General features: G+C 47.7%; 1 protein-coding gene across 15 annotated transcripts in view; it reads right to left on the reverse strand.

Annotated features, from left to right (window-relative positions):
* CAMK2G (calcium/calmodulin dependent protein kinase II gamma) overlaps positions 1–24,561 on the reverse strand; it is a 72,219-nt gene that overhangs the window by 21,429 nt on the left and 26,229 nt on the right. For 8 of the 15 annotated variants that reach the window (XM_038743476.1, XM_038743473.1, XM_038743474.1 and 5 more), the window contains exons 4-13: positions 18,103–18,157; positions 15,806–15,871; positions 13,238–13,310; positions 12,863–12,965; positions 10,305–10,388; positions 9,765–9,859; positions 8,279–8,401; positions 5,191–5,274; positions 2,905–2,947; positions 200–262 (exon numbers count right to left, since the gene is read on the reverse strand). In XM_038743476.1, coding sequence (XP_038599404.1) covers positions 200–262; positions 2,905–2,947; positions 5,191–5,274; positions 8,279–8,401; positions 9,765–9,859; positions 10,305–10,388; positions 12,863–12,965; positions 13,238–13,310; positions 15,806–15,871; positions 18,103–18,157 — 789 coding nt within the window. The remainder of the gene's footprint in view (positions 1–199; positions 263–2,904; positions 2,948–5,190; positions 5,275–8,278; positions 8,402–9,764; positions 9,860–10,304; positions 10,389–12,862; positions 12,966–13,237; positions 13,311–15,805; positions 15,872–18,102; positions 18,158–24,561) is intronic. The other 7 variants (XM_038743478.1, XM_038743475.1, XM_038743477.1 and 4 more) reach the window with 1 other exon arrangement.

A 24,561-nucleotide genomic window follows, 5' to 3' on the forward strand; every position in this document is an offset into this window, starting at 1 on the left:
AGCATGCACGGCTGGTTAGTGGGCTCAGAGATGCCGAGGCGCTTGCGAGGCCCGGTTAGGGAGTCTGTTCTGCATGCCAATCTCAGCCAGCAAGCATGGGTGGTGTGCCTCCCTGGAGAGTAGGCCTGGCATGCTGGCCCTCCTCTGTGGGGTGCAGAAAGTCTCGGTCAGGCAGTCGGGAAGAACTCATGCCACGTACCTTGCCCGGCCAGGCCGGCGGCGCTCACGGCGGCCGAGGCGGGGGCGGAGCTCTGCCTGCCAACTGAGGGGACACAATCTCTCAGTGCAAGGAGCCGCCCCAAAGCCCCATGGCCAATCAGCAACGAGCATGCCCGAGCGTGAGGAGCGGGCACGCACGTGGAGAATCTACTCGCTGCCCACCCGCTCACACACACACCAAGGCCCAGGGCACTGCGGCCAAGCCAGCCGATCTGGGGGGAGCGAGAACGCCTGGGGCAAAGGGCAACGAGGAAGTTGAATCGCTCCCCCAAGGGCAGCCTACAGAGAACCTCCAGCTCCACCTCACGGAAAGGGGCCCTTGATATCAAACTCATTCAACAAGAGTCACACAAGAACCAAGAGTAGCCACATGCCACCTTCCAAGTCTCAGAGCACTGGTTACCCTCTAGACTGTAAGCCCCTTGTGGGCAGGGAACACGTCTCCCAACTCTGTTACACTACACTCTCCCAAGTGCTTAGTACAGTGCTCTGCACCAGTAAATGCTCAATAAATACGACTGATCGATTGACTGATTGATTGGTTAACCTGCCCGCTCGACTACAGACCCAGCAGGGACTGAACAGCTACTTTCACTGGTGCTGTCTCATAGCCCTGTGCAGGGTAAGTTGGATTCTTGCAGGCAGTGCGATGTTGAGCTGGATGAAGGGGAGCCGACCATCGCCCAATGCCGCGTTCAAAGCGCCCTGGAATGGGCCCCAAATCTCCAGCCTGGAACCAAAGTTGGGGTTTAAATCTGGCCTGGTCCAGGGGACCAATCTCCCCGTTTCAACGCTCAGCAAGGGACGGAAGGGTCTCTGCTCATGCCTCCACTTGTCCTATCAGAAGGCGGCTAAGAGCAGAGGCTCCCCTGATCTGGAGCTTTCTGAGCTCCCACCTATCACCCACAACCAGATCTGGGCAGAAAGCAGCCAGGCTGGACTAAAACACCCAAAAAGAAGGTCATGAAGGAGCCGTATAACCAAGCAGCACCCCAAATTGAAATCATCACAGTCAAAAGCCAAACCCAACAAGGCTTGAGGATCCAACGAGCGGAGTCTGGAAATGCCAGCGGAAGCCACCTTTAACCAGAGGGGCAACCTAAAAACGAGGATTTGCTCTCCCTATTCCAGACTCTGGGATAAAAAGAGATCAGTTTGGAGGCATCAGGATCCCCCCACTTCTCTCCCTTTCCCTATGACTTCTACACCAGCACAACAAAACCTGCTGTTCAGAGCCTCTAGAGCTATCCCCTGGCTCTTCTTTCAGGTGCCTCCCAAAGGTCTCAAGGATGGCCCATTAATGGCAAGACCCTGGGGGTGAAGGAGAAATGGTGCTAGCTCACTCCACCTGGCTCAATGTCTGTTTATCTGAAGTTCATAAATGTGGGGCTCATTCAGGCCCTGATATTGTTTTATATCCATCACTTCTTCATGGCCAAGGCTTCCATGATACCCCAGATCCAGAATGTAACTCCCTTCTCACTGCATCTCCACCTTTACAATGCTGGGGTAGACCACTGGATGCCCTCTGACCCCCATCAAAAAATCACCTTTTTCTTCAAAAGCTCTGTGCTAAAGACAGAGCTGCTTCAAAAACACCTGGGCAACAACAAGAATGGAAGCAGAGAGAGCGAGACCAAAGGGAAAAGAAAAACCAAAGGGACTGAAGAAAAGAGAGAGAAAGTCTAGAGAACAGGGTAGGGTTAGGGGGAATGCCAGTAGAACACCTTATTGGAACAACACCCTGAAGAGAGATAAAGTTCTCTCATTAATTAATCCCTGATAACAGGCTTCTGAATTGGCCTTAAACTGAGAAACACCATGACAATAATCATACCTGGGTGACAGCGAGGGTGGGGGTGGAGAAGAAGGAGAGAGGGAGGGGGAGAAGGAAAGAGGGAGGGAAAGAAGAGGGAGGGGAGGGAGAGATCAGAGCTACACATGGTCATGGAGAAGATAGTTTGCAAGTTCTATCCCCAATTTTCGCTTAGACTTGCACAAACATGCACGTCCACTGTGACTTTTGAGCACTCTCTAAGCTCTTCCTTACTCGCAAAGGTTGACATTCACAATCAGTTTTATTGTTCACCCTTTTGAAACAGGGCACAACATTCTCCCTGTCTGTAAGAGGAGGAAAATGTGAGTCCCATAGGAGACAGAGACTGTGCCTAACCTGATGAACTTGTACCTACCCCAGTGCTTAATACAGTGCTTCACACATAGTAAGCCCTTATTAAATACGACACTTACTATTGTTATCATTATTATTATTAGATGTGTCAAGTAAACAGTAGCAGAAGCAGCACCAGAACTCAAAGCAGGGAGGATGGACACCAAACTTCTTATTTCTCTTTCCCCTTATTTTCCACAGGGCCTAAGATTTTACAATGTGGGAGAGACAGGAGAGTTAAAAAAGAAAAGGCAGCACTACTGTGTGGGCTGCATATTGTGAGGAGCTGTTTGGGAATCCCTGAGTACTGCTTGTACCACGTTTGAACCCAAGGAAACTACCGTTAGCATACTGGTTAAGACATCATCAGGCTACGCTCCTATACTTCACACTAACCCTCCTGCTAACCTGGCCAACCCAGCCTTTCCAACCACCCAAGACCAGGAAGAAAGCCACTCCCAAACCACCACAAACTCACCTCAAAATGGTTAAAACGCACTGGTGAGAAAACTTACCTGAAAAATTCCTGGAGACCAACATTGTTGTGAGGATGGCACCCTAGGGGACGGAAGGGAGAGTGAGTGTCCCCCGAACTCCAGGAACATTCAGCCGAAACTCAACTCCTGCTCCCTTTCTTGAGCCAATCCACAAGCAATCAATTCCCTATGATTCCAGCGCCTATGATTCTGCCCTGCCCCATTCTGGGAAACCCAGGGGTTTACCAATGTCTTCTCAGTTGGACAAGTTAGCAAAAATCAAGGACAGTGGAGAATTTACTATCAGCACAATGAAGGCCAGAGTTCTTATTTTTTTGCTGAGTCCTTCTTAGTCTCCTTTGCTGATTTCGCTTTCTCATCTCACCCTTTAACTGGGGGGGGTTGTTAAAATTCAGTCTCACTTTACACCCACTCGCTTTTCTTTTTTTAAATGGTATTCATTAAGTGTTTACTATTTGTCAAGCGCTGTTCTAGGAGGTGGGGTAGATATACAAGTTAATCAGGTTGGACATAGTACCTGTCCCACACGGGGTTTACAGTCTAAGCAGGACAGTGAACAAGTATCAATCCCCATTTTACAGTTGAGGAAACTGAGACACAGAGAAGTGAAGTGACCTGCCTAAGGTCACACAGCAGGCAAGTGGTAGAGCTGGGATTAGAACTTGGGTCCCCTGACTTCGAAGCCCGCGCTCTTTCCATTAGGCCACGCTGCCTCCCACTCGAGGAGCTCGGGGAGCTCATCCACTCAAAGGGCTTCAACTACCACCCCTGTGTGAATAATTCTTAAATCCATCTCTCTAGCCCAGGCCTCTAATTTATTCATTAATTCATTCACTCAATCAAATTTATTGAGCGCTTACTGCGTGTACAGCACTGTACTAAGCACTTGAGAAAGTACAATACAACAATAAACAGTGACAGTCCCTGCTCACAATGAGCTCACCGCCTACAGTAGGGGAGACAGACATCAATACAAATAAATAAAATTACAGATATGTACGTAAGTGCTTTGGGGTTGGCGGGGGGGGATACTCTAATCCTATATTTCCTTCTTCCTCCAGGCCAACTCCACCTGGATGTTCCATAGATAGCTTAAACTTAATAGGTCTAAAACTAAACTCATTTCATAGCCTAATTTTTGTCATCACTAGTCAACATCACCACAAACTTCGCTGTTCCATAAACGTGTAATCTCGGTGTCAGTTGTCTCTCATTTGCCTTCCACAACCACCTGTCACAAAATCTAGTTGTTTGTTTTTTGTTAACTCTTACTGCCCTTCTCAGAAATTTCCATAGCTCCCTGCTACCTCTCATGAAAAACCAAAGCTCCTTGGACAAGGCCCTCCATCAGCTAGCTTCCTCACACTTAGCTGTTTATGTTTTTATTAAGTCGGGTCTCTTATTTAATCTATTTGCTCATTCTTAACTGTAGTATATTTGTCCATTTAGGTCTACTGCCATCCCCATTATACGTTCTTCAAGAGCAGGGATCATGTCAATCTTTTTGAATGTTCTCCAAGTGATCTGCTTAGCTGCCCTTTTTTTCACTCATTCATTCATTCATTTAATCGTATTTATTGAGCACTTACTGTGTGCAGAGCACTGTACTAAGTGCTTGGGAAGTACAGTACACTCCATATCTGCTCATTCATTCATTCATTCCATTCCTCCCATGTTAATCACCTAATTATCTCCCATCCTCAAGTCTCCCATGTCATGTCCTTCCCATTGCTCATATCTTGCCTTCCAACTGGAATGCTCTTCCTCCCTCAACTCCCTACCTCTGCCTCACCAAACCCAATTCCTTGTCCCCTTAAAAGTCCTGCAAATAAAAACGCCTCCTCTACGAAGCCTACCTGATTAACCTTTCTACCTGATTAACCATTCTACTGCTCCAGCCACGCCATTCTTACACCCACCTCAGCACTTACATATTTTGCATATATTCTTATTATCTGTTCATTTACTGGTTCTTGTCTTGTGCCTCTACGCCCCCTGTTCCCTTATCTAATCGTACTTTCACTGTGTTTGCTGGCACCCTCTGTTAAATTGTAAGCAATTTCAGTAAATCCCCTAATATCTAGAACAGTGTTTTTCACCGAGGACGACCCTTGATAAATACTACTGTTGATGATGACATCATTGATGCTCATGGCCTCGGCTGGTGGCTTGGGGAAATGATGCACTGATCAAGTTCACGAGGAAGTGGATGGTGAGCAAGGAATGGCAAATTTTTATATCCGCTACTGCCGACTGATAAAATGAACCTCGCAGAAAGGAGATCAGACAGAACTTCAGGCTTACCTTCAGCTTCCTCCGAGCATTGAACTTGCGCAAACACTCCACTGTCTCTTGCCGGTGCATCATGGAGGCCACCGTGGATCGTTGCTGTCAGATCAAACAGAAAAGAATAGACTGTAAGCTCTATGTGGCCAGGGAATGTGTCTTCCAAATCTGTTCTATTGTACTCTCCCATGCACTTAGTACAGTGCTCTGCACACATTAAGCACTCAATAAATACCACTGATGATAAGAATATCAGCCGACCTCTTGGTCATAGAGTGGTACCTCCTTTTCTCTTACTCAGCACTCTCTTACTCTTACTGAAGCAGCGTGGCTCAGTGGAAAGAGCATGGGCTTTGGAGTCAGAGGTCATGGGTTTGAATCCCGGCTCCGCCACATGTCTGCTGTGTGACCTTGGGCAAGTCACTTAACTTCTCTGAGCCTCAGTTACCTCATCTGTAAAATGGGGATTAAGACTGTGAGCCCCACATGGAACAACCTGATCACACTGTATTCCCCTCACCCAGCGCTTAGAACAGTGCTTTGCACATAGTAAGCGCTTAACAAATGCCATTATTATTATTATTATTACTCCAAAAGGTTCCCAATCCCTTGCACCCCAGACGGGAGTGAATATGCTTCAGTGTTAGTCAATGGAGACTGAGGGGTTTAGTGGAAAGAGCATGGGACTGAGTTACAAGAGAGCCCAGGTTCTAATGCTAGCCTTACTGTTTGGCCTTAACCTATCTGTGCCTCAGTTTCCTCTTCTGTAAAATGGGAATAAGATACCTGCTCTCCCTACCCCTTAAGCCTCTCTAGACTGTAAGATCATTGAGGGCAGGGAACGTATCTATTGACTCTGTTTCGTACTCTCCTAAGGGCTTACTTCAGTCCTCTGCTCACCGTAATCACTCATTAACTACCACTGATTGATTGATCCGTTGATTAGGCTGAGAGCCTTGGGTGGGGCAGAGATGTGTTTGATTTAATTATCCTGTATCTACCCCAGCTTTAGCACAGTTCTTGGTACATAATTTTTTTTATGGTATCTGTTAAGGGTTTATCATGTGCCAGGCTAAGCATTAAGCACTGGGGTAGATACAAGGTAATCATGTCCTACATGGGGCTCACAGTCTTAATCCTCATTTTACAGATTAGGCAACTGAGGCACAGAGCAGTTACATGGCTTATCCAGGGTCACACAGCAGACGAGCATTAGAGCCAGGTCTTCTGACTCCTGGGCCCGTGTCCTTTCCACTAGGCCATGCTGCTCCTTAACTAAAGGTTAGTAAGAAATGAAGACACACTTATAGGGTACTCCAGCCTGGGGGCTGGGAACAACTCCAAGAATGCAGTAGGTTACAATTATTTATAACTAACCAAGTGCTGAGATTTCGACACAAAGAAAGGAGTGGATTATCAATGGCATTCTAAGCGCCCTATATGGAAGAGTCCAGAACACATAAGGCACATAAAGTTGTTCAGGACCAAAAAGCCACACAGAGACAGACAGACCCCCTTAAAGGCCACAAGACAGGGATTCTTCTCAAGAAAACTCAGTGCTAAGAGGGATCCCCACTTCTGGACAGGAAACCAACTTTTTATTTAGAGTGTGGGGGTGAAACTGGGGGCAGAGCTTTGAGGGGACGTGCGGAGGAAGAGGTGACGGGGAGGGTAGGAAAGAAGGCGATAATGGAGAAGGGAGGAGGGAGATGGAAAGTAAAATGTACAAAAGAAAGAACTCCTCTTCCTCCTACACTGTTGCCCCTCTGGTCCTCACTGGGCATTGGGCTGGGCACAAGCAGGGTCTGTGTAAAGTGGCTCCGTTCACTCAGAAACCCCTCGAGAAGCTGTATTCTCACTTGCCCCACTCCTCACCCTATCCCTTCAAGCTCCACTAGGACCGCACAAATGCGATGGTCCTTGGGCCAAGATCTGCCGGCCTCAGCCCTGACTGCCGCCCTCCCAGAAACAATCCAGCTCTATAGCCGCGATTGTGGATCCTGGTCGGTGGCAGCGGTGCCCATGCAGTCCTTTGGGGCGCAATCTGTCACACACAGCTCCGGATGCCAATTTCTAACCCAGCCCCAGTGACTCCCAAAGGTATCTGGATTGAGCAGAAGCCAGGTGACCAAGATGGCTTCTCCTCATAGGGTCCTGGGGCAGAGGCAAGGGGAAAGCTTGTTATGGGCACAGAATGTGTCTACCAAATCTGTCGATGAGAAGCAGCGTGGCTCAGTGGAAAGAGCACGGGCTTTGGGGTCAGAGGTCATGGGTTCAAATCCCAGCTCCACCAACTGACAGCTGTGTGACTCTGGGCAAGTCACCTAACTTCTCTGTGCCTCAATTACCTCATCTGTAAAATGGGGATTAAAACTGTGAGCCCCCCCAATGGACAACCTGATCACCTTGTAACCTCCCCAGCGTTTAGAAAAGTGCTTTGCACATAGTAAGCGCTTAACAAATACCGTCATCATTATTATTATTATTACTGTACTCTCCCGAGCTCTTAGTACGGTGCTCTGAACACAATAAGTGCTCAATATATACTACTGATTAACTGATTGGGAACCTCACTCCCTTCAGACCCCAGCTCCCAGTGATCTGTGACGACCAGACACACAGCTGCCATATCATCTTCATCTTCCACAGCCTGCTGGAAGAAGGTAAGGGGGGACCCCTGAACACTAGGCTTCACCTCTGGTCTCTTCCCAGCTCCAAGAAGTGATGGACATTAAACTGAGGGACCAGTGTTAACCCCATGGGGATGATGGCCCTTTGGTGCCTGTGTTCCTGGGCCTCAGAAAGCCCACCACCTACTTTGAGGGAGATCTCTCAGACGGGCAGCCAAACTAAACATCGGGGTTGATCGGGGTCTGTCGGCCTGTCAGAGTTTCAGGCTGCTCTGTTTGGCTGAGCATCTCCTTACAAAACCTAGCAGTGTTTGCAAGAACCAGTCGCAAGTCTGAGAGACAGATAGAGACCCAAACTGATAGCACAGTTCACCCAGTGATCAGGACAGAGACAGAAATCTATCTACTCTACTCTCTTCATCCCTCCTAAATGACGCTTCTGAGTGGCTCATCTCTCCTTCCAAGAGGGCACTTACACAGACCCATGGATGTTTGAGTGCCTGGTCAGCTGTGATACGTTTTGCAGGGTTTATTGTCAGCATCTGGTTAATCAGGTTCTTGGCTTCAGGAGTCACCGTGTCCCATTCTGGTGATGGGAACTAGAAGTGAGAACAGGGGAAGAAGAACAATGAATCCGTGAACCCCTAAAACCCATAAAAAGGACTCACCTTTCCCTGCCACCACCCTCCCAGAGAGCTGTCCTCCCCGTGAGTGTGTAAGTTTCTGGTGGGTTAGAAACATTCTGCCTCTGTTCTTTCCGTGTCTTAGTACCGTTCATTGCTTTCAGTGGGTACTCAATAAACACATTACCACCACTGCACTCTATGGGTCTGACTGCTGACTGCTTCATGGCAGGAAAATTCAGGATATCCACAGGGCGCACTCTAGAACATTGCTTTTCAAACTGCAGAACATTACTTCTAGACTGTGAGCCCACTGTTGGGTAGGGACTGTCTCTATATGTTGCCGATTTGTACTTCCCAAGCACTTAGTACAGTGCTCTGCACACAGTAAGAGCTCAATAAATACAACTGAATGAATGAATGAATGAATTACTGGTGGTACTGGATCCAAATTCCTTAAATAAACAACTGAACTGCTGAAGGACTTTATTAAGAGGGGGTAGTTTGCTTACTTGTTTGTTTTAGAATACTCTTTAGCAATAAAGGGGTTGTTTGCCCTTAAAATTGTTTGTCTTGTAAGCATTATTTCAGTTCACCACTCTGGGTCTATCAGCTGTTTCTCTCCTTCCTGCTTGGCTGGGAAGGGTTCCTTGAGTGCAGGGATTGTGGCAACAAACTGTATCCTATTCTCCCAAACACTTAGTACAGTGCTCTGCACAAAGTAAGTGCTCAAAAAATGCCCCAATCGACTGACTGAGAGCAGGACACTGCATTGCTTTCAAAGGGTGGCAAAGGATGAGGACTGTACACTACCTAAAGGGATACTCTCAAAACTGCACTGCCTTCCCCTAGAAAAATGTTGAAAAGCACCACTAGAGCCTCTATCACCATAGGCCTAAGAGCTCATTATGGGCAGGGAACATGTCTGCTGATTCTGTTGTACTGTACTCTCCCAAACATTTAGTACAGTGCTTTGCACATAGTAATCGATCAATAAATACAATTGATTGCTTAATCGATTAGATGGCTACGAAGAAAACAGCTAATATGGTTCATCTGGTGTAGGAAGCAAAAATGTTCTATAATCCTCTCGTGAAAGCAAAGTTCAGGTGCAGATTTCATCCTAGTTTCTCTAGACTCACTGCTTCCACAGAGGGGATGGAAAGGGCATCTCTTTGTATGGTAAACTAGCAGGCAGCATCTCTCTCTTTCTCCCTCCCACCTACCTCCTTCATGTTCCTCTCCCACTCCCAGGCAGACCCACAGAATTTCAAGCAAAGTATATCCCTTCCCACCTCCTCCCTGTGCCATTCGGGCCCCACAGCAAGCACGTCCTTACATCATAGGCTCCGGCTTTGATCTGCTGATACAGCTTGTGCTGATCCTCATCCCAGAAGGGAGGGTACCCCACCAGGAGGATGTACAAGATCACCCCTACGAGACAGAGCAGAGCATGTCATTGGAGTCATCGGTCTCCTCCTCTGAGGCAGAGAGGGATGAGGTATTGCTTGGTATCAGCCAGTGAATCAGCAGATAGATCAGGATTATAAATGATCAGAAGGTCAGGGGATGGAGGTCCCTATAATCCCACCAGGAGCCAGCCCCTTCCTCACGCAGCAGTGATTTCTTCACAACCCACCCTCCAGGGCAATATCCAATCCAACTCCAGAGCAGGAAACTCCATCCAGTCCAGCTAGCAGTGTTCAGGCTTCGTCACACAGACAATATTTCCACGGAAGTGGCTGAATACCATCAGTGCTTCTGAAGTTTGTGTGAATGAGCTGAACAGCTACAAAATCTAAGAGCAGAAGCCACATTCCCTGGTATTTTTCACCATACTCGACCCCTAACTTCAAGGCAGAGAGTTCAGAGAGCTTACCACAGGCCCAGATATCCACGGGTTTTCCATAGGGATCTTTCCTCAAGACCTCAGGGGACAAGTACCCTGGCGTTCCGGCAAAACCTGCAATATAAGAGAGAGCACTGACACACTCTAGTTGATGCTCTTCTCCCCTAAGCCCTTCTCATTTGCTGCCATCTCAGGATTTGCATCAGCCTCTCAGTTCTGGGGCCTGCAGCGGCAGTGCTTTGCATATAGTAAGCGCTTAATAAATGCCATCATTATTATTATTATTATTGAGTGCAATCACTGAGTCCGAGAGCAATTTCTGGACTTGCCCAGAATCTAGATCAGAAGGCAATTCCCAACTCCCACCAGGAATTTTTTTCTGCCCTAGAAGCCAGAACAGAGAAAGCCATTGTTACTGGACTAGAAGCCAGGGCAGAATGACTACTGTAGTAGGGACATGGGCGGGGAGAGGGGTCCTCAAATGGGAAAATGGAACCCAACTGCTTAGAGAAGCAGCGTGGCTCAGTGGAAAGAGCCCGGGCTTTGGAGTCAGAGGTCATGGGTTCGAATCCTGGCTCCACCACGTCTGCTGTGTGACCTTGGGCAAGTCACTTAACTTCTCTGAGCCTCAGTTACCTCATCTGTAAAATGGGGATTAAGACTGTGAGCCCCACGTGGGACAACCTGATCACTTTGTATCCCCCTCAGTGCTTAGAACAGTGCTTTGCATATAGTAAGCGCTTAACAAATGCCAACATTATTATTATTATTATAAGCTCAACTAGCCCTTGGGCTAGGATGGGCCAGGTTCCGTGTATACCTGGCCCTGTGATTCAGGACAAGGAGGTGTCTATTCAGAGGCTGGGGTGGTGACTTTCTGCATGCCCAGTTGTGTCTCTAACAGTCCACGGTGGGAATACGACATGTGCACAGTAGTCCTCCCCACCCCATCCTACCTCTCACCCTCAAATGCCGCTCTTGGAGGGAAAGGCTTTAAGCTCCCCGTACACTATTTTTGGATAGGGATTGTATCTATCCACTCTTCTGGACTGTAATAATAATGATAGCATTTTTTAAGTGCTTACTATGTGCAAAGCACTGGTCTAAGCGCTGCGGATGTTATAAGATGATCAGGTTGTCCCACGGGGGGCTCACGGTCTTAATCCCCATTTTACAGATGAGGTAACTGAGGCACAGAGAAGTTAAGTGACTTGCCCAAAGTCACACAGCTGGCAACTGGCAGAGCCGGGGTGGTTTTGTTCTATGTCTCCCCCTTTTAGACTGTGAGCCCACTGTTGGGTAGGGACTGTCTCTATATGTTGCCAATTTGTACTTCCCAAGCGCTTAGTACAGTGCTCTGTACACAGTAAGCGCTCAATAAATACGATTGATGATGATGATGATGACTCCAAAGCCTGGGCTCTTTCCACTGAGCCACACTGTTCCCCAAGCACTTAGTGCAGTGCTCTGCACACAGTAGGTGCTTGATAAATGCCACTGATTGATTGACTGATTGGTTAGTTGTCTGGAATTCTTTCCAGTCCTAGACTGGTCACCAGGGTTCCAAGTGTTGCTCAGGCTGGGCAAACCAATGGCAGAACTGAGTGGGGAGGTTTGGGTCAGGGTGGCAAGAGCCAGCCCATGCAAGGCTCCCTAAGGGGAGGTGCCTTCATGGGATCACGATGGCCACTGGCAGCTCTCCAGCTGTAATGAAACGGCCAGAAGTGGCGGCAGTAGCAGCCCCAAAAGTGCCAGTGCAATCCCATCGGGAAATGGGAAGACTGCTGTTTCTCCCATCGGCCCCTCAACAATGCCCGGCTTGGTGGAGAGGGCATCAGGTAGGAAGTTTTTAGGTAGAGAATAGGCCTACAGCTGGCATGGCTCCCCAGGCCCTGAGTTCCACTACTTTCGTGAGCATCAGGGGCTGGGCTCACTGTTGGGTAGGGACTGTCTCTATATGTTGCCAATTTGTACTTCCCAAGCGCTTAGTACAGTGCTCTGCACACAGTAAGCGCTCAATAAATACGATTGATGATGATGATGATGATGCTGGGCCCAGCAGCCATATGCGGTGGGACATCTCGGTCAAGTTTCTTCTCTGAGTCCCTGGAGATGGGCAGGGAATGTGTCTGTTTATTGTTATACTGTACTCTCCCAAGTACTTAGCAATAATAGTAATAATAATGGAATTTATTAAGTGCTTACTATGTGCAAAGCACTGTTCTAAGTGCTGGGGAGGTTACAAGGTGATCAGGTTGTCCCAAGGGGGCTCACAGTCTTTATCCCCATTTTACAGATGAGGTACCTGAGGCCCAGGTAAGTGAAGCGACTTGTTCAAAGTCACACAGCTGACAAGTGGTGGAGTCGGGATTTGAAGCCATGACCTCTGACTCCAAAGCCCGTGCTCTTTCCATTGAGCCACGCTGCTTCTCTAGTACAGTACTCTGCACACAGTAAGTGCTCGTTAAAGACGGCTGCCTGAATGAATGAAATTCAATCCCAGTTGTAATTCTCCCAGAAGGAAAGGCGGCAAGGAGCAGCTGGAAAAGTCAGGGGGGATCACGCCAGGGAGGAGAGGACGTCCTTACCAAACCAGGCCTGCTGCTCGCCCTGCACCTCGATAGCCAGCCCAAAGTCGGCCAGTTTGACGGCGGCACCCTTGCATTTACTTGCCAGCAGAAGGTTCTCAGGCTGCAGAACAAAGAGAGATCCCTGTGTGACACCCAACTCACAGGGGGCAATCGGCTTTCTTTCACGTATCCCCAAGAGGCCCGTGGGCTCACGCAGAAGGGACAGGGCCGGCCGGACGCGGAGCCCCCCGGGTCTTCAGTGGGCAATCCCGCCTTGCCCGGAGGATGTGGGGTTGAAAGAATTCCCCGGCTCTGACAGAGGGTGGCACTGACACTGCACCAGTAGCAGCGGCGGCAGCCGCGGCCGCGCAGGCTGAGGGAAAGTGGCAGTACCTTGAGGTCCCGGTGAACGATGTCATGCTGGTGGATGTGGTTGACGCTCTCCAGGATCTGATGTATACAGTGGCTGAGAGGGCAGAGAGGAAAGTCTCACGGTGAAGCCACTCTCATCCCAAACCGCATGTTGGGCAAGCATCCCCTTCCGTCATCCTGGCTCACGGTCCCTCACCGCCTTGCACTTTTTTCCCATGATGCCTTCCAAGGCCCTCTGAGCCGTCGTTCGCAGCCAGCCTCATTAAGGCTGTCCAGCGAGTGTCTATTTGAGAGTCCCGGCTTCTCTTCTTTAACCCTCAAACGCCCTCCCCCTCCACACATCCGCCAAGCTAGCTCTCTTCCTCCCTTCAAAGCCCTACTGAGAGCTCGCCTCCTCCAAGAGGCCTTCCCAGACTGAGCCCCCTTTTTCCTCTTCTTGTCCCCACCCCCTCCACCATACCTCCTTCCCCTCCCCACAGCACCTGTATATGTCATCATCAATCGTATTTATTGAGCGCTTACTGTATGCAGAGCACTGTACTAAGCGCTTGGGAAGTACAGGTTGGCAACATATAGAGACAGTCCCTACCCAACAGTGGGCTCACAGTCTAAAAGGGGGAGACAGAGAACAAAACCAAACATACTAACAAAATAAAATAAATAGAATAGATATGTACAAGTAAAATAAATAAATAGAGTAATATGTTTGTACAGATTTATTACTCTACTTATTTTACTTGTACATATTTTTCTATTTATTTTGTTAATGATGTGCATTTAGCTTTAATTATATTTATTCTGACGACTTGACATGTTTTGTTTTGTTGTCTGTCTCCCCCTTCTAGACTGTGAGCCCGTTGCTGGGTAGGGATCATCTCTATATGTCGCCAACCTGTACTTCCCAAGCACTTAGTACAGTGCTCTGCACACAGTAAGTGCTCAATAAATACAATTGAATGAATGAATGAAATAACTTTTTTTTTTTGGCTGGCAAGAGGCTCACGGGAACCAGATTTGAGGAAGGGTCCAAAGAGCAAGGATGTTTTACATTGGGAGACACCCACGTTTGGCAAGAAGCAGCCCGGTCTAAGGAAACACCAAGCTGTTAAAAAGCTCAAATGTGAACACTTTTTAAAAATTACTCCCGCTTGCCTCCTTCACTCTGCAGACTACTACATTTCCCATTAAGTCTCCAAGTGGGCATAGCCGGCAATTTGGAAACTGGAGGGTCAGTCATCGGATGCTAGTAGCTAGAGGGATGAGCTCTGCAGCCAGTCTGCAGAGGGCTGGCCACAATGGGAGCGGGGTAGTCGATGTGTGCAGATTGCGGGGGAAAGTTGCTGATCTCACTCTGAAGAGCTGGCTAGGGTTGACATGCAGTCTGAACTAGAATGGAAAGCCCACTCACTCCACGCTCTCACCTGGACAACCTGAGTTTCCCATGGCCTCCTGCAAAGGCCGAGGCTGAGGCCGCTCCCCCTAAGCCCCCCACCTAAAGGCAAGGAGCCTTGTGTAGTCCTTAGAGGTTGGCACACAGCACCTCACCACAATACCAAGGCCAAGCTCCAGGGCTGAGCTATGGAGGCGGTGCCCTGCTCCTTCCACAAAAATGTATAATTAGAACAGAGCTGGGCCGGCGGGGAGAGCCTTCTGGCCAAAAATGGCAAAAGTGCGAAGTGTCCCAGCTGAGCCAGGCCAAGCCCATTGGCAGAGTCATCCCCCTGCACTCCCCCTCGTTCCCCCTTTGACACTCCCCCCACCACCACCCCCGGCCAGCCATCACCCTCCCTCCTGTAATTCCCGCCCCCTGGTTTCTCAGCCCGCCTCTGCTGGCATTGGAATTCGGTTTCTTATTTGAGGCTATTTCCTGAAGCAGAAACATATGAAGTTAATCAGTAAGTTCTGGCCTTACAATGTAGAGGCCCCCCCGGCTTGCCCCATCCCAGTTGGAGGGGCAACTGAAGCAGCCATAAACTCCAGTTCTGCTCTGGGCAACCCCATTTAAACCATGAGGATTATGAGGATAACATCCTCCCAGGGCACCCCAGAATAGTAGGAGGGGAGAGCAATTCTTTCTCTCTCTCTCCAGATAACTATATAAGTATGTATATGTATAACGGCACAGAGGAAATATTGTCCATAGGTTTGTGTTATACATCTGTGTGGGGAGGCTTGTCAAAGATCCAAATTCAGGGAAGAGAAAGGCCTAAATAATTTCCCAGAGAATCTGTTATTTCAAATGCTCATTTTATCAGGAGATTTCTGGAACACCACCTACTTCTAAGTCAGGTAGGCTTAGGAGCTGGCCACAGTGATCGGTTTCCAGCCTGAAGGCACAGAGGAAGAATTCCTGAAGCTCTCTGGAAATAGACTGCAGTAAGGCACGTCCGCCTCAGCACCCCACTTCTAAAGCCCTTCTAGAAATCTTTTCACCACTCTATCGAAAGGAGTCTACACAGTCACACTGACAAAGCCACTGCAGTGCAGTCCCGATGAGCTATAAGAGGGGCTGCAGCCAGCTTATTACACACAGGCCGTCAGCAGCCCCAGCCCGTGGTAGGAAAGGTCAGTCCATTAACTGGGTCTTACCTGGCATCTGCTTCACTGTAGTACTCCCTGGCAACAATATCTTCAAACAGCTCTCCACCCGTAACACTGCAATCCAACAGAGCAGGAAGGTTACAATAAATGGAGCATCCAGATTACCTTCCCATCTTCCAGAGGAAAATAAGCATCCTCCATCTCTGCTTCATGCTTCCCGGGAAACCTGGAGTAGATAAGCCTTGATCCCATCCCCAGGCCCAGCCTCGGCCTTGAACCATCTGCCCCAGCAGCTTCATTTGGGTGAGTTTTTCTACTACCCCCTGAACGTGTCTCCTTGAGGCAAGCAAGAATGAGGAGAGAAATGTCCTCTGGAAAAGGACAATCCCTGCGTGAATGCAGTGGGGTTCTTAACTATCCCAAATTTGCCTTTCCAGCCACCTCTGCACCCCTACTGAACTTCACCATCAGTGGCATCATCTTTGAAGGCAAAGGACAAGTGTGTATCGATCTATTGGGGGCAAGAGTGATCCGAGAGGCCAACTGAATGCTGACCAAATAATCAAACGGTAGGGGAGAACACAGCACTAACCCTGGATTGTGAGTCTCCGATTAACCAGTCCTGCCTTGAAGGCTTAAAGCCTACTTGCTCAGGAGCTCTGATCTCAACACATTAAACGGACACAGAGCACTGCAGAGCTTTTTCCGCTGTCTCAGCCCTACCCCTTGTCCTGCCAGGGAGACCTAGGGTCATCATCAGAGACTTGGGGTCATCACCAGAGTCCGAGAAAGCTAGAAGTTATGAGGAGGGCGTAGAACCCTGAGCACACTGGGCGGGAGTTGTCAATCATGGGGCTCCCGAGCTAAATAGGAGGCAAATGTGAGGAATTAGTCTCTCAACAGAAAAGTTTTGCCTTTAAGAGCTCAGCCTAGCATTTTCTAATCCTGCCTTGAATAATAATAATAAGAATTATGATGATTAATAATTACTACTTACAGTAGTTGTTAAGCATTTACTCTGTGCCAAGCACTGTCCTAAGCATTTGGGTAGATATGAGTTAATCAGGTTGCACATATTCCCTGCCCCACATGAGGCTCACAGTCTAAGTAGTAAAATGGCAACAAAAACATTGTTTACCAAGCTTCCTTATATTAGTTTAAAAAATATGCACTGACCAGACACAAGAGAGACTCAATAACTTGATACTTTCTAACTGCCTTGCAGTTCAGTTTAAGTAAACATGTGCTCTGACTAAAAGTGAGACATAGCTGACGTTGTATGGGGAGATGGGGAGAGAGGACTCCAAAACTGCAAAACAACTCAATACAATGCAAAGGAGCAATTACGTGGAGATAGGTTATTTACGAAGGCTAACTTAAAAACAATCAAGTCTTTGGAGTATCCTGTACATCTCCAACAAAAATGGAAAGAGCTAAGGCAAGGATCTGAATATACTGTAACTGGCAGAAACCTGGGTAGGAACTGTGCCTCTCCAGGGATGCAAAGACCAAAAGGAGACAATGGATGGGAAATAATAATAATAATAATGGCATTTATTAAGTGATTACTATATGCAAAGCACTGTTCTAAGCGCTGCAGAGGTTACAAGGTGACAGGTTGTCCCACGGGGGGCTCACAGTCTTAATCCCCATTTTACAGATGAGAACTGAGGCCCAGAGAAGTGAAGTGACTTGCCCAAAGTCACACAGCTGACAGTTGGCAGATATGGAATTTGAACCCATGACCTCTGACTCCAAAGCCCGGGCTCTTTCCACTGAGTCACGCTGCTGGAACCCTGGCCAGCAACCCACCTATTCTTACCTGGATGTGGACTTTCAGAGTCAGTCCAGGCCTCGAAACAGGATAAAAGGAACCCTTGGGGGGACTGCAGACAAATGGATGTGGCACTGCCAGGGATTAGGCGATTATTTGGTGGGGGGGTGTGTGTGGTGGGAGCATTGGGAGGGGAGTGGTGGCACTGATGCCTCAGTGAGGCAGCTCCAAGACCACAGGAAAATCAATCAATAGTATCTGAGAAGCAACTTGGCTCAGTGGAAAGAGCACAGGCTTAGGAGTCAGAGGTCATGGGTTCATATCCCGGCTCTGCCACTTGTCAACTGTGTGACTTTGGGCAAGTCACTTAACTTCTCTGTGCCTCAGTTACCTCATCTGTAAAATGGGGATTAAGACTGTGAGCCCCCCGTGGGACAACCTGATCACCTTGTAACCTCCCCAGCGCTTAGAACAGTGCTTTGCACATAGTAAGGGCTTAATAAATGCCATTATTATTATCTACTGTGTGCAGAGCACTGTACTGAGTACTAGGGAGAGAAAATTCACTTACAGGTCAAAGACGAGGTAGTGAAACCCTTCTTCAGAAATACTGTCATGGAGTCGCACTGCAAAACAAGAAGCAATCATAGAGGGATTAGCAGAAACGTCACTCGGGCGGTCCTTAGCCCCCATTCTTGAAATAAAGACCTTTCACTGCCCTTGTCAGTGCATCCTTATCATCTCATCATGTACCTTTTTGGTAGACTGAGGCCACCCTAGAAGGTTAAGAACTTTAAAAAATGCCATTTCTGGATCACACCAATAGTCCAACCAGCCCGGTATTCAATCTCTGACACTGACAACAGGACGGCTGAAGGAAATACGTGATGTCTGTTCTCCTTTAAATCCATCATACCACTTAGGTATGAACCATCTAGCAGCTGTAAATTTTCCCTCTAAATCCTTAACTTTCCCTCTAGTACTCCACTATACATCACTCATCTATATATTTATCCAGTTCAGCTATATCCAACTCAGAATGTTTGGACTCTCCCTAGGTCCTCTAATTCTAGGTTCATAATACCATGCAGTAAAAGAATGGTAGGAGACAAGGAAAGTGAGGAGAGGGATAGAAGGTTCATGTGTGTAATCAATCAATCAATCAATCAATGGCATATACTTAGTGTTTTCTGCATGCAGAGCACTGTCGTACTAAGCACTTGGGAATGTACAATACACCAGAGTTGGTTGATCTGATCCTTGCCCATAGGGAGCTTACAGTCTGCAGGGGGAGGCAGATATTACAATAAATTACAGATAGGGGAAATAGTAAAGCATAAGGATACATACATTTAGTGCTGTGGGGCTGGCGTGAGTATCAGTGCTTAAGGCATACGCAGCCAAGTGCACAAATGATGTAGAAGGGGGGGGGTGGATAGGGGAAATGGGGGCTTAGTCAGCAAAGGCCATTCAGAGGAGATGTGATTTTAGGAGAGTTTGGAAGGGGTGAGGGTCATAAACTGTCACATCTGAAGAGGAAAGGAGATCCAGGCCAGAAGGAGGACATGGGCAAAGAGTTGGCAGCAGAATAGACACGATCGAGGTACAGTAAGTAGGCTGGTGTTAGAGGAGTGGAATGTGCAGATTGGATTGCAGGAGATCAGCAAGATAAGGTAGGAAGGAAAGAGCTGACTGAGTGCCTTAAAGCTGATAAGGAGTTTCTGTTTGATGCATAGGTTGATGGGCAACCACTGGAGGTTCCTGAGGAGTGAGGGGACGAAGACTAAATTTTTTTTATAAAAATGATCTGATCAGCAGAGCAAAGCGAGGAGAAAAAGGAGGCAGGGAGGTCAGTGAGGAGGCTCTCCCAAGTGCTTAGTAGAGTGCTCTGCACACAGTAAGTGCTCAAGAAACACGATTAAATGAATGAAGCTGATGCAGTAAAAATGGTGGGAAATGATGAGTGCTTGCATCTGGGAGTCATTTTGGTTAAAGGCTGCCCCTAGGGACTTGGATCACTGTTTCACAGACCCAGGTGTTCAGTTCGGTTAGGATGCTTGGGGCACCCCTAGCAACTCAAAATCCCTGGAAGCCCCCCAAACTCCTACTTTTCCCAGAAACCTTGCATCTGGACCAGACCCCTAGAATTTATGGTGGTTCCCCCAGCATCCGGGATAAACCTGATTCCAAATCCCCTTTTCTGCCATCACCACGAGAGGAATATAACAGCTGAATGTGATTTAACTGGCTATTTCCTACTCCCAGTCAGGTTACACGGTGGAAAGGGGGATAAGAGAAGAGCAGGCAGGAAGAATGAAGGGTTGGAGGCCACAGTCCCAGACAGAGCATCAGTCTCAGCAACTATTGTCTATCTCCCCCTTCTAGACTGTGAGCCTGTTGTTGGGTAGGGACCGTTGCTATGTTGTCAACTTGTACTTCCCAAGCGCTTAGTACAGTGCTGTGCACACAATAAGCACTCAATAAATACGATTGAATGAATGAACTACATAGCACTGTTTTACAGGGTAATGATGGAAGGCATAGAGTGACCCAGACTTAGTACAAACTACACATATACTACATGCTGTATTGAACAGGCATCCTGATTCTTGTGGAGATGGGTAGAGAAGAGCATCCTGATTTTGTGGAGAAAGAAAAAGGTCTGCTCTGATCTGTAAAAACTAACCACGGCCACCCCACCCTAAACAGCAATATCAGGAATCCTCAGGCAGGGAGGGATGGGGTGAGTGGAGAGCCTGATCTCTAGGAAGTAGAGACTGATCCTAGGATCCTTCCCCTAAGGGTCTCTCCATTCTGATCAATCAGTGGTATTTACTGAGCACTTACTGTTTGCAGAACACTGTACTAAGTACAACAGGGTTGGAAGACCACTGCGTGGTCACGCTTCTACAATACTTCATGGCTATGCAGAAGTCTGTGTACCCTGCTGAGAGTCCAAAACATACTATCTTCGAAGTCCCAGAAATCAGGACAGGTCACACTAGCTTGTTGTGGGCAGGTAACATGTCCACCAACTCTACTGTATTGTGCTCTTCCAAGCATTTAGTATAGCGCTCTGTACACAGTAAATGCTCGATAAATACCACTGATGATGATAATACATTTGCAACATCCTGCCCTCCACAGAATTCAGGCCAGACCCAAATGGGTTCAATTAAAAAAACCCTAAAAAACAAGTATTACAAAAAAACCCAACAAGATTGTGACACCAACATCCCCAAGGGACAGGGATTATATCTAATTCCCATGTGTACATTCTCACCCAAGGCTTAGTATAGTGCTCTGCACACAGTAAGTGTCCATAAATACTACTATTATTACTACTACTACTATCTTCTAGACTGTGAGCCCGTTGTTGGGTAGGGATTGTCTCTGTTGCCAAACTGTACTTTCAAAGAGCTTAGTACAGTGCTCTGCACACAGTAAGCGCTCAATAAATACGACTGAATGAATGAACAAATGGATCATTATTATGGTATTTGTAAAGTGCTTACTATGTGTCAAGCACTGTTCTAAGGGCTGGAGTAGATGTGTTAATCAAGTTGGACCCAGTCCCTGCCCCACATGGGGCTCACAGACTAAGTAGGAGAGAGAACAGGTACTGAATCCCCATTCTGCAGTTGAGGAGACTGAGGCACAGAGAAGTTTTTGCCCCAGGTCACACAGCAAGCAACTGGAAGAGCCAGGATTAGAAACCAGGTCCTCTGATTCCCAGGCCCATGCTCTTTCCACTGCATCTACAACAAATATTTCTACTACTACAACTGGATCTACCTGTCAAGCTTAGCCTGGATCAGGCTGACTGGACTCCAGTCAATTCAGCTCTTGTGGGCATAGAGAAGCAGCGTGGACAAAGCCTGGGCTTGGGAGTCAGAGGTCATGGGTTCTAATACTGGCTCCACTACATGTCTGCTGTGTGACCTTGGGCAAGTCACTTAACTTCTCTGAGCCTCAGTTACCTCCTCTGTAAAATGGGGATTAAGACTGTGAGCCCCATGTGGGACAACCTGATCACCTTGTATCCCCTCAGAGCTTAGAACAGTGCTTTGCACATAGTAAGCACTTAAGAAATGCCGTCATTATTATTATTATTATTTATTAGGTCACAATCAGATTCGCCAACAAAGGAGAGAGAGTGAGAAGAAGGGCAGTTCAGAATCCCTTCCCACCTGTAGTTACTGAGTGCTATGTGCACAGCACTGTACTAAGCCCTTGGGAGAGTACTATACAACAAAATTAGCACACAGATCCCCTGCCCTTAATGAGCTTACAGTCTAACTCTAACTTTCTACTTGCTGGGAAGAGTGCCACTCCAATCTCTCATCACACATGATGGCAGGTATATGGTTGGCAAGGATGAGAAAGTTAAAGTGGCAATGAGAAAGCCACTAGCACTATAATTAATTCCTCTGCCTAAATTTTTGGTCTCAGGACGGAAACTCATGGACTCCTTGTTCCTGATGGGAGACTCCATTGAGTCTGACGGTAACTAGAAATTGATCCTAGGATCCTTCCCCTAAGGGTTTCTCCATTCTGATCAATCAATGGTATTTACTGAGCACTTACTAATTGCAGAGCACTGTACTGAGTACTTAGAGTACAATACAATAGGGTTGGTAGACATGTTCCCTGCCCACAAGGAGCTTACAGTCTAGAGGACTGAAAGCTCCTTGTGGGCAGGGAACGTGTCTGTTTATTGTTGTATTGTACTCTCCCAAGCTCTCAGTACAGTGCTCTGCGCACAGTAAGTGCTCAATAAATACAATTGACTGATTGATGCAAATTTAACCAGATACTGGAATTTCCAAATCCTCTGGCCTCCTATCCCCACGAACCCTCCCCTCACAGTTACCTGAAAGCAAGACAAGGCCAAGGCCACTTACAGCACTTTCCTCCTTTCCTCCCAGCAGCCCAGGGATTTTACTTTGCCCCACAAAGCTTCCCTTTGGCTGAACCTTTGTACCAAAATACACAACCAGTTCCTAAGATCACAGAGAAGTGCCAACACCAACACAAATTACACTACCAGCTGAGCCCAAACATGTCAGAAGGGTCTTTGGTTATAAAATCTAGAAAGGGAGGAGCTGCCTTCTTGCCTTTTTGAAGATTTGGGGCCAACTCTAAACTGTTCAAATCTGGACCCATATATACAGTCTCTAGACTGTAAGCTCATATGGACAGGGGACATCTACCAACTCTATTGTATGATAATCTCCCAAGCACTTAGTAAAATGCTCTGCCCACAGTAAGTGCTCAATAAATACAGCTTGATTGATTGATACAGCTGACCTAGAGCCCTTCCCTTAATTCTTCTACCTCAGAATTTCCACCTCTTGTCAGAGCTGGGTAAGCAATACTTCCCCTAAGATAAATACAATACAGTTGGTAGACAAGATCCCTGCCCACAAGGAGCTTACAGTTGAGAGGGGAAGACAGACATTAAAATAAGTTCAGACATGGGGATTGCAGTACAAGAATCTGCACTTGGGTGCCGTGTGGGGCTGGAGTGAATACCGAAGTGCTTAAGGGGTACACAGCCAAGGGCATACACATTGCAGAGAGGAGGGTGAGTAGGGGAAATGAGGGCTTAGTCAGGGGAGGCCTCTTCTCCCCACAGCACTTGTATATATTTGTACCGATTTATTACTCTATTTTACTTGAACATATTTAAAATTCTATTTTTTTGTTAATGATGTGCATTTAGCTATAATTCTATTTGTTCTGACGATTTTGACCCTTGTCTCCTGTTTTGTTTTGTTGTCTGTCTCCCCCGTCTAGACTGTGAGCCTGTTGTTGGGTAGGAACCGTCTCTACATGTGCCGACTTGTACTTCCCAAGTGCTTAGTGCAGTGCTCTGCACACAGTAAGTGCTCAATAAATACGAATGAATGAATGGGGATGTGATTTTGGAGGGTTTTGAAGAGAAGGACAGGATCCTGACTTTGGCTGGTAAGGCCTGAGATGCTCAATACTACCTGCCCAAATGCCATCAGTGTCTCATTCTTAAACAGTTGACGCTGTCCCTTTGGGGGCCAGCATACGATGGCGGGGAGGTGGGGAGAGGGGCTTTAAGATCCCCTGGGATAATAATAATAACAATAATGGCATTTATTAAGTGCTTACTATGTGCAATGCACTGTTCTAAGCACTGGGGAGGTTACAAGGTAGTCAGGTTGTCCCACATGGGGCTCACAGTCTTAATCCCCATTTTACAGATGAGGTAACTAAGGCACAGAGCTGGGGAGGTTACAAGGTGATCAGGTTGTCCCACGGGGGGCTCACAGTCTTAATCCCCATTTTACAGATGAGGTAACTGAGGCCCAGAGAAGTGACTGGCCCAAAGTCACACAGCTGACAAGTGGCGGAGCCGGGATTTGAACCCATGACCTCTGACTCCAAAGCCCAGGCTCTTTCCACTGAGCCACGCTGCTTCTCTAGGGTAGCTGGGGCCAAGATCAGACTTGGGATTCAGAAAGAGTTAGGAGTCAAGAAATAGTTTTGTTGATGACTGAATTGTCAGTAATTATTAGGATAAGGGTCTTCACCATTTTTTAGAAACTGTATCTCAAGGTTTCACTGTAAACGCTCCCCTTCTCACCTATGTCTATGCACCCAGTCTCTCTCTCCCCCTCAAACCCTGCACCCGTCCTGATCTAAGCCTCTTTCTGGTGGTGCAGAGGAGTAACAGAGAGTAGCAGCAGCCAGAGGGAAGGCCTGCTGTGCCTCAGAGCCTAAGGCAAGGTACTCTCTTCTTCTCACCAGCTGTTTCTTTCTTGCTGGACTCCCTGAATTTCTGCCGTCTGTCCTCTTGAACTGTCAATAAAGACCAGGTCCCCCAGTCCAGTGAATGGTTGAAAATGGCTGGATTACGCAGTTATTTGTCAATGGGATGCACCGGGGCCCGTATCCTAGCACTCTACGCACTTTCCAGGCAGCCCACCTCCTTCCTTCCAGGCCCTCTGACCACAGCCCCCAGGAGGTATCGACGTCCAGATCTCCACTCGGTTGT

Source organism: Tachyglossus aculeatus, chromosome 3, assembly GCF_015852505.1.
Source record: "Tachyglossus aculeatus isolate mTacAcu1 chromosome 3, mTacAcu1.pri, whole genome shotgun sequence".
Lineage (NCBI taxonomy): Eukaryota > Metazoa > Chordata > Mammalia > Monotremata > Tachyglossidae > Tachyglossus > Tachyglossus aculeatus.